This window comes from Fomitiporia mediterranea (genome assembly GCF_000271605.1).
Source record: "Fomitiporia mediterranea MF3/22 unplaced genomic scaffold FOMMEscaffold_4, whole genome shotgun sequence".
NCBI lineage: Eukaryota > Fungi > Basidiomycota > Agaricomycetes > Hymenochaetales > Hymenochaetaceae > Fomitiporia > Fomitiporia mediterranea.
Window position 1 is genome coordinate 499,938 of NW_006760389.1, and position 10,330 is coordinate 510,267.

The 10,330-nt window shown below is 34.8% G+C and overlaps 3 protein-coding genes across 3 annotated transcripts; 1 reads left to right on the forward strand and 2 right to left on the reverse strand.

The window, feature by feature from the left end:
• Positions 1–2,067: 2,067 nt before the first annotated feature.
• Positions 2,068–2,374, reverse strand: FOMMEDRAFT_34840 (uncharacterized protein; the record flags this gene model as incomplete). The annotated part of the gene is made up of 2 exons (XM_007264458.1): positions 2,068–2,125; positions 2,199–2,374. Coding segments are annotated over 2 exons (234 nt in total), but the record flags the coding sequence as incomplete, so codon positions are not given.
• A 2,400-nt stretch (positions 2,375–4,774) lies between these two features.
• FOMMEDRAFT_80960 (uncharacterized protein) lies at positions 4,775–4,948 on the reverse strand (the record flags this gene model as incomplete). Its single annotated transcript, XM_007264459.1, has 1 exon — positions 4,775–4,948. A coding segment is annotated over one exon (174 nt), but the record flags the coding sequence as incomplete, so codon positions are not given.
• A 3,999-nt stretch (positions 4,949–8,947) lies between these two features.
• Positions 8,948–9,357, forward strand: FOMMEDRAFT_153815 (uncharacterized protein; the record flags this gene model as incomplete). The annotated part of the gene is made up of 4 exons (XM_007264460.1): positions 8,948–8,971; positions 9,036–9,069; positions 9,133–9,178; positions 9,240–9,357. The coding sequence occupies 4 exons, from the start codon at positions 8,948–8,950 to the stop codon at positions 9,355–9,357; spliced, it is 222 nt and encodes a 73-aa protein (XP_007264522.1).
• Positions 9,358–10,330: the final 973 nt, after the last annotated feature.

A 10,330-nucleotide genomic window follows, 5' to 3' on the forward strand; every position in this document is an offset into this window, starting at 1 on the left:
GTAATAATATATTGAAGAGGGACCATTCACTACAAGCAAGTCTTCAGGAAAAAAGTCTGTTTAAATATAATGAATTACAGTCTATTTAAAGAAATATTAGCATTTTATATACATTGTAATTCATATGTAAGGGTTAGAACACAACTATAAGGATAAAATAAAGCATATTAATGTATATAAAGACTCTAAGAGTGTTATGAATTATTACAATTCATTGAATACATTATGATAACCTTACATTATAAGCTAAAGTATTATACTTAGATTATATAAGTATTATAATCTTAAAAACAGAGTGATATCTGTAATATAATTAAGCAAAAATATTTATTTTTAGTAGATAATTAATACAAAAGGCAAATTAATGTATATAATAATTAAAAACTCTATTTTTAGGGTTCTAATCTTAATAAATATATAGTATTAGTTTGTAATGTGTGTGTTATAGAAGTATAACAGATGTAAATAAAATACAAAGCAAAAGAAAATATTACAAGATCTTTTTAATTACAATTTTTTTAGCTGTCTTGTAACTAATAGTTGCCCCCTTGAAATTGAATTCCTTAAGATAATATTAGCAAAGAAAGACAAGATAAAGGTAAAAAAAACTCACATTATTAACAAAAGGCAGGTGTATAGATCCTACCAATTTCTTCTTCCTAAAACATCTTATTAGAAGGTGTAGAGTATTGTCATTACCTGACTCATAAATACTACCCCTAATAATAATAATAATAATGTTAGTAGTAGAAAAAAGTAAAAAATATAAGAACTTACACAATTTTAGCTGTTTTAATACAGCTATAACAATCTGGGAGTGCTTCCCTAAGCACTCCCAGAATTTTATCAGTACCAGCCTTACAGGATGTATATTTTGTGTCCTTTGTTTTGTATGTGTCTGGATTGGCCCAAAAAACAGAGGGGGGGTGGGTGTGGAGAGTGCTGTGTAAGATAAGAAGTAAGTCTGGAGATCTCAGGTCAAATGCAAGTAAGGGAAGGGACTTACTGAAGGTAATTGTGAATGCAAGTTGTTAGGAGTGTGTGTGTGCAACTGTAAAGCAAAAGGAACACAAGCATGTTATTGAAGTCAACATTGAGCAAATTATTGACAGGGGATCAAGAGTTGTTACTGCTTGTTGCAGAGCCAAGTCTGAGTGAAAGTGTGTCTGGAGAGTGCTGTGTGAGGCTGTAAATGGTACTTGGTGAGTTTATCAAAGTCAACATCAAGCAGATTATTGACAGGGGATTGAGAGTTGTTACTGCTTGTTGTAGAGCCAAGCCCAGGTGAAAGTGTGTCTAGAGAGTGCTGTGAGAGACAACAAAGTAAGCAAGATAATGAAGCAAGAGATACAAGCAGTGTGAACAGCCAGAAGACCTTGATAAAGCTGTTGAGTTATGCTACACTGCTTGCAAACTTCAACCTAATAGCCATCCTTATTGTTCTGAGTCTCTAAACAACCTTGCAAATTCTGTATATGCTTGAATCAGGCAGCAGTAGTGTATTGAAGATTACTAACAGACATATGACACAGCAAATAGAGTATAGTGACAGTAATGAAAGAATCTGTAAAAACAGTAGTAACACATGTAGCACTCTCTATCCTGTAAACTGTGAGAAACTGTGTGATAGTGGTAAAGTCAAGGATTGCTCCAAAGAATGCTATAGTTAGTACAAACTGAGCCAAGATGGAGGCATAGATGGCACCCATTAAAAGAAGATTCATTTTGCTCACTGTAAAAGTTGGTAAGATGGTAACAAGGAATCAGCCTAGTAGAATACTCACAGTACTATATTCAATTAGCAAAAACAGTCATACAGATGATCAACAGATTGTCATTTGCCATGCATGACTACAAAATTACCTTACATGTAAATAGTGTGTCTAATATTCACTACAGGTCTGCATAACTGTCTAATTTGCCTTCCTCATCATTCTGTTCTTCACTTTCAAGATCCTTGTCATTACTATCAGTCTCCTCCTCCTCTTCCAATACTTTACCATCCATCTTGTTGTTGTTTTGTTCTTGTAGTGTGTCATGTAGTAGGTAGCTATTTAAATGCCACATACTTTTGTGTCTGATTCCTCTGCCTTGATAGTACATGAACATGTCCCTATTAATGAATCTGTAGTAAATTGGACCAAAAATGACTCAGTATTAATATGTTCCAAATTTGAAAGCCTTAACAACATGCTTACATGTTTACAAAGTAAAATTTGTAATCTTTGTTCTTATCTTTGGGTTGGCAAGTAAGGGATGAAGGTAAGAGTGTCTGGACAGTACCCTTGGAGAATTGCAGGATTAGATGAGCACCTTGAAGAATAAGGTCTGGGTCAATGAATCCAAAGGTACTAGAATCTGTATGACAATAGAATTACAATTGAGGGAGTTGTCTCTTAACAAACAAGTCATTCTCATTGACTTTCATCCAGCAAACCTAAGCAAAATTGAGCTGATTAAAGTTTTGGAAGTTGGGGTCAGCCCCTAGACCTATATAACTGACCTCTGTATGAAAAAGTCTGATTATTTGAGTGTAAATGTAGGGATGTTTGGTGTTATCTAATAGTAACATAATATCAGTATACATCTGTGGATTGAGTGAATCTTAGGCTCTCCTGATGTTGTAGGTTGTGTAATTAATGTGTAGCACCTTGAGACAGAAAAGCTTGTCATTTTTTATGTAGAGGCTACATAGCTTGTCTGTGGTGAAGGCCTTGTCTTCCTGTCTTGAGAGAATGTGTCCAAGCAGGTGCCTACAAAGACTCAGCAGGAAATTCTAGCAAGTGTGTAATGTATCAGTACTTGTATATGTGAAATAGAAAGAGGAGACTAATAATGTACTCACTTGTAAAGCTAGGTCAGAATCATTATCTGAAAGCCACTGATAAAGATGGATAGAATCCTTTTTTGATGCTACTATATTATAATGGACTTCAAGATCCCTTAGCTTGATAGGATCCCCAGATCTATCATTAAGGCTGATACAAGAATTAATCTCATGTATCTTATAGGTCCTACCCTCTAGTTGTAAAACTGCCTTTACAGTGTCTTACTTGTTCATCCTAGCATATATGCATTTGAGTCTCCTATGCTGAGACTCTCCCTATGAAGATACACAATCAAGATAAGTATGGAGAGTATATTGTGAAGTAGACACTTAACAATTTGTGTACTGTATGAATCAGTTGTACCAAATTGACAAATGGTAGAAGTATATACACTAAGAGAATAAAATTTCAGTGTATTAATGTTGAGCATTTTAGTTTTCACACTAGATCTGATTGTTTTTGTGTCTAGTCCCTTTGCCTTACCCTTATTGAGTAGGACAGTTTGATAATGTCCTCAAGTAGTAATCTCCTTTAGGAGTTTGTGTGTATTGTAGGCCAAGCATACAGTCTTCTTGAAGCATTGTACCTAGTATCCCAGCAATGTTATTGTCTCCTCAAGGAACTGAACTGTAGTCTCTGTATGAATGTAGAGCTTTACAAGTGTATGCTAGGTTGCTAAGATGAATAAAAGGTCAAGGACTACTTTATTATATTTCTTTAGTAGTAAATCCTTGAAGGCTAGTATAACACACTAGGTAATACACATCCTATTGTAGTGCATATATATCAATAGTCTTGAGGGAGGCACTTACCTGTAGAATATCTTTGAAGTCTCTGACTGTAATTTTTTTCATTACAGACATATTTCTGGAAAATTGCCAGATTGTATCTATTCCAAATGTAGGAGTACAGTAATACCTAAAATATAATGAATATATCTAAATAGACAACAGTAAGGTGATTGATGAGACTGTAACATAGATGCTTACCTCCTATTAAGTATTAGTATGCTCTCTCCTCCCTACACAAAAAGAATGTGTAAGAGGTAGGTAAATATTGCTTTCCAGACCCCTAGCTCAAATTTGTACATAAGGTCTGAGACAAATAAGTCAAAGAAATTGAATCTGTGCTTACAAAGCATGGAAAAAGTGTTCTATAAAAATAAGATAAGTGAGTAATAAGGAGTATTGCCTGGATAGTAACAGTTCACTTACATTAACTAGTATGAGGGATCTGTCCTTAAGGAGATTTTTTATCCAGGTGGATTCTACAGGCTTCCCTAATTGAAAAATCCACTATTGTGCCCTAGAAATCTTCTCTTGCCATACTGTATCATTAATACATTTGCAAGTTTGTTTTTGTTGATCAGCTCTAGTACTAAGCATATGGTTGAATTTGGTTAGCATAATATCTGTAGGGCTTGAGAATTTGCCTAAAACACACAAGCTAGTAATAAGCATTCTGTAGTAATGTTTAGTTATCCTTGTGTAAATTGAGGTGAAGATTACAGTGTATACAAACAAGAAGATAGTAAATAGATACAAGACATACTTCTCAGGGTAGTCTGCTGAGTAAAAAGCAAACCTTAGGAAGAGCCTACATAATTTTCCATCTGAGTAGTCAAATAGAATACTAGAGCTGTATGTCTTAAGAATTTCAGGCTGTAAGAGGATATGGGACAAGACAGCTTGAAATAGTTTGTACTTTAAGTGAGTGAGGAGTTCTGAAGATGCAGATTGTCTATAAACCTTATTATATGTATCTTGAACTAATACTAGGAGCTTTATTAATGTAAATACTGTATGTTAGAACATGTATTACAAAGAACAGTAGAAATATAGAAGGAATGTACTCACTAAAGAAATATATGCTAGATGATAGCAAGCTGTCTACAAAGATTTATAATACATGTACTTAGATTAGCCTCCAAAGTATATGTATATTAGCTAAAGTAATACAGAACTGAAATTTGTAAGATGTATTGAGTCTAAATAGAGAATAAGAGGAAGTACAAAGTTTTCAGTACTGTCTTGTGTTGGAAAGCTTTGTACTTCTTTGTAGGCTTCCAACCAATAATCTGAGCAATATAGTTTACTATAAATGTGTTTAGGAGGGGAGTTGTACTTAAGGAAGAGGAGAGATAATTAAGGGTCAGTAGAAAGTTTGTTATACAGCTCTAATACTACACATACTGTTAGTCTCTAAAGCTCCCTGTAAGGTATATAATGAAAAGGAGGAGAACAAGGGTTGTCTAAGGCTTTGAAGATTGTTGTTAGTAAGGGCTAGTAGTGTATTCTCCTGACTTTGAATTCAGGAGCTCTTTCTTCACCCCTAGGCCACTTCTTGTTGTCTTCAGAAGGTAGCTTGATCTTAACTAATTCTTCACACTAGTCATCAGAATGGGAAGACTTAGGGGAATCATTATTGTAGTGTGAACTGTTAATGTATGAATTCTCCCACCTTACTCTGTAGTCTACTAAGTCTAATAGCTTGAAGTCTGGATAAAGCAAGACTTTGTACACAAGAACATCTAGCTCATTATTTGTCTTTTCTTTCACTTTGTGATTTGCCCAGCTTGTTAAAAGGTAAGTTACTACATTATTAAACAGTACATATTTATTAGTAATAAGTTTAGGGAGTGAGGATGTTTGAGTCAGAGTATTACCTGCAGAAAGTCCAGGTAAGTTGTATAAGTCCTTAAGGTTGAGTATCTTGTTAGGGAAGTTATCTAGCAAATCTGGGTACTCTCAAAGCAACTTGTATTTGTTTGACTCAGACAAAAAGAGCCTCCTTCTTGTTCCTTACATGATTTCTAAAGTTGCTAGAGTTAGAGAGGGGACTCAAGGTAGTAGAGAAGGAAGCCAAGATGGTATGAACTTAAGAAGGTGTGGAAGAGATACAGTAGGAAGTACAGACAAGTTTGAAGTAGATGGTAGGAGATCTGTAAATTACTTTAGTAGTTGTTTCTTGTGTTTAGTTCCTTCAGGAAACTTAAGAGGCTTGTCAAATAGGGCTAGAACAGTCTGAGTATCATCCTCTACTTTGAATGCCTAGGTCTCAGCTACACAAAATGGTGAGCATTACTTAAGAATCAAGATACTATCACACATACCTAACCTTATTCTCTTTTTCACTTTGTTATTTGACTCTCTAATGTGTTTTAGAGAGTTCAGACCACTACTTGCATTAACACAATAATTGTGATAGATTGCTCATACATTCTTCTTCTTAAAGACCTTACTACAAGCCTTACAAACAAAGGAAGGCATCTTAAAGAGTTAAAGAAGTACAGTCTAGTCTAACATATGCTTTTGAATGTCTGCTTTGCTGGTATCTGATGTGTAGAGGTTTACAACAAGATAGATCAATATTAGTGATCTTTACTGACTAGGACTAAGATTTAGATACAGTAATATGTGCTACTACTGTTAGTACTCTCTCACAGTAGTGTAATTTACAGATATACTTACTATGACAGTATATGTACTTATGTAGCAAACTGTAGAAGAATATTAAAGCTCATATCAGCCCTTCTTAATTTACTTCTCTTACTACCTTGTACACAGGTTGTAGTACAAGTCTGAGACTGTGCCAGCCTGAGAGTACCCTAGAAAGTAGTAAGAATTGAGAAAGAAGACTTGTACAAGCTGTGCAAATCATAGTAATTACTATTTGTAACACTACTAGACATTGTTTATTACTTTGTATAGTTTATCTCTGTCTTCTTAATAATTTGCATTTGCTTTAAGTGAGCAATCATCATTTTTCACTCTTAGTACAAGTCTGAGAAGTGGGTCAGACCTCTTCCTAAGACTTGTATAGACATATACTCTATATAGTAAGTATTAAGGTACACTACAGTCCTACAACAATAGTACTGTCCTCTATACTAAAGTGTAAGTATCTTAGTGTAAGTAAATTGAGAAGCACTACTAGACTAGAAGGAAAATAGCAAGTGTTTTCTTGATTACTGAGTAGTATCAGATCCACCCATATGTCAACTTTAATAGTAAGTAGGTTCTGTATTCAAGCTGTACAAAGTCCATTATTATAGTTACAGCCTACTACATGTTATGAAAGATGCCTTCAATTCTGTACATAAAGCTAACTTGAAGTTCCCTAGCAGCTTAGCCAATATTTGACCCCTAGCTCAGATGCAGACTAATATTAATGATTTCAAACTAGTCAATTTATGTGTTTATTAAACATTACTAAATATACAGCTGAAACACTGAATTTACACATGTCCAAGCTAAGTATTTTACATGTGTAAGACTATGTACAGTGTATACAGAGTACTGGCAGCCAAGTAACTACATACTTCTTATTTTAGGTATATCAAATCCTCTCATTTTAGATACACCTACTTTTCCTAGTGTATTTTTACTAGATAAGTCCTTCCCCCCCCCCCTACAAGAGCTCTTATTGTCAACACTCTCAGGCTCTCACCCTTAGTCACAGTTGCCTTACTTCCTTGTCCTTACTCACTCACTCCTTTCATCCTCTTTCTATCTTTAACACAGAAAGTATTAATATTACTACTTGTTAACAGTATCCTAGTTAGTACTGTTCCTTGAATTACTTTTAATAACTTGCTGGACTTTGCTGACTTACTCTCATACTATCTCTAGCACTCTTAGACCTTGTTCTCTTGTCTTGATCCATCTTCCTCTCAAGTTACTCAATATGCTAGTTTGTTTTCACCTATACAAACTCAGGTTATCCTCCTCACCCTCTCTCAACCAAGGACAAGCACTAAGCCTTGACCTGAGTGAGGTTCCTTCTCTGCCAAGTGTCCTGCTACCTTCAAAACAGTAAACACTTGAGGAGAGGAGCCTTGTAACAAAATCTGGCTGTTCAAAGCAAATCAAGTGAGTCATCTTGTTGTTTTTACACACTATTACATTCACTTATAACATTTATAATGTACAGGTACAGAGACACACTCAAACGAATATGTTAGCTCTCACAGTCTATTAAGTGGAACATTGACCTTTAGGTTAACATTCTAGGTGCTATAAACTATAGTATAGCTGTTGAATCTCTCAAAATGTATTTGAGAATGGAAGTGACAGCTACAAACTATAACACTGAGGACATGGAACTTTGTAAGAGAGTTATTACAAATGCATAAGTTTGATTATATTCTGCTCCTCTGGCAATTACTGACAACTCTGTGTCAGTTGTGAAGAAGAGAAGGACCTTCTCTTTAGGGTTTATAAGAGTGTCCTTACACTCTTTTCTAATGAGAGAGCCTATTATGAAGCACTTTCTAGTCTAGAGGCTAAGGCACTTTAGGTTAAGGTACATGTATAACACAATAAAGTTGCACCTATCTATTCTATCATGTTCCTTACTGTTCTACTCTAGTTGACAGACAAAATAACTTTACAGTCAATGTCCACTCTACAGCCAATGTATGTGTGTGTGTACTATCCTCATCTATCTTCATTCCCTCAGAATTCATTCTCTATCTCTGTCATCAGACTTTCATTATTACACACTGTATTCTGTAGTCACTAATGATACTAATCTATTCTATTTACTTTAGGTGAACAAGAAAGTAGAGCAAGGTCACAGTAACAACACATCTACACTCAAACAGAGGGGGCACTACTATGTGCTCAAGGAAGGCTGGCCAGAACCACCAATTGACAATCAACCAAGTAAGATAGGCAGAGGTATACACTATCTACAATTGTTGCAGATAATTGTACCAATGCTACTCCTGTATACACACAGTAGTAAGGAAAGGTATACAGACTAACAGATGAAGTCAAACAAAAAATGAACACTCTTACTCATATTCTTACTGTATAGTTTTGAAGACAATGTAAAGTCAAAAAAATACCCAATCACACATAGGTCATTCCCTGCATTCCTGTATGAGGAAGGATCATACAATCCAGAAGTAATGGACAAGGGCCTATTCTGAGACTGTTTTCTTGTCAAAGTAAGTACACTCCTATTATTCTTTACAAATACTAATACTTCTTTTGTAGTGCCTTTGGCTGATCTTTACAAGCTCAAGTTCTACAGATGCTGAGCCTATTAGTAAAGGTAAAACAATACAGGCAAATAATGCTGAGATTGTAAGTGTGAAGTCTGTCACCCTAGAGATGATTGCCTACATATGTGTCAAGGTAAGTACTCAGGCTACAATAGTAATATAATCTAGTAACACTGACAATACTTTTAATATGATAGGCATGCTTTTTTATTTCAACACTTGAAACCTTTGGTAAGGTCAATGAAAATTTTAATTTCAAAGTGTTTTATTACACTATTCTTGAGTTTTTTGAAGACTACAAGTCTCTATGGGTCCAGGACACACTTAATTGGTGGAATAGGTATGTTTTATATATTTTTAAATTTACTTAAAGCTACATTAACTAACTACCAGGTTTCTAGGCAGGTTTTCGGCTCCTCTGGTGAATTGCTCACTATTGAACCTGAGGAGGACAAGGAGTCATCAATTGTAGCCATTTTGAGAGCTTGGAAGGCTTGCAAAGGGTGTAGACAGTCCTAAGTAGGAGGATTGGCTGGCCAGGGTCAAGGACTGGCTACTCAAACGTAAGACACTCACCTGCCAGACAATACACACATGGATGAGGTTTAGGTTCGTTTTTCCACTTTCTAATTCTACACATTGACATTCACCTTACTTGCCTCATTTAGCAAGTCTTGTAACTGTTTCCCTTGCTTCATGTTAACAAGATCAGCTGTTTGTCTCATTTCTTGCCCTGACACTCATACAGTATGCTTTCTGCTTTTACCACTTTTCTTCTTGCTCCTGCACCTGTTAGTGCTATAATTAGTATTTAGTAACATTGTAATATTGCTACGAAAATATAAATAATTTGAATCATTATTAATGTATGTAAGGGCGAAAAAGTAAAATGAATATAAGTAGAGTTTGTATATACATTACAATTCTTTAGTAAGGCTTCTGTCAACATTATAAAGCAGAAAAATGTATATTGGTTTGGAACAGTCTTTTAGACTGTTATATTAATTTGCATACATTATAATTAATACTATCCTTCCTATAGTATATACTCCTCATCATTTTCAAGATCAAATATAAGTCATTTTACTTATTACAAGGGATAAAAAACTTTATGTACCTTTATAATGTGAACAAATCTTTTATGCCTTATAATGTATACAATGTCTTTACTTATTATAAAGAACAGCAAGCTTTCCTTAGGCTTGAAATACTAATAAACCTTTTGAATATTGACAAACCTTTTGGATCTTATAATGCCTTATACTGTTTCTCAGAAATTGAGATCAATTATTTTGCATTTTACAGTTTTCACAGTATTTACATATTTTGAACCATTATAAGCTAATATAAGCTATAAGACTTTCTCACAATGCTTGTGACTTGGAGTACTGGCTCATGTGTACTGCCTATACCAGGATTAATGGCTTGTTTAGAAATTTAAAGTATGCAAAGCAGGTAGGAGGCTGCACCTCTCCATTGTCCAAATTATGAG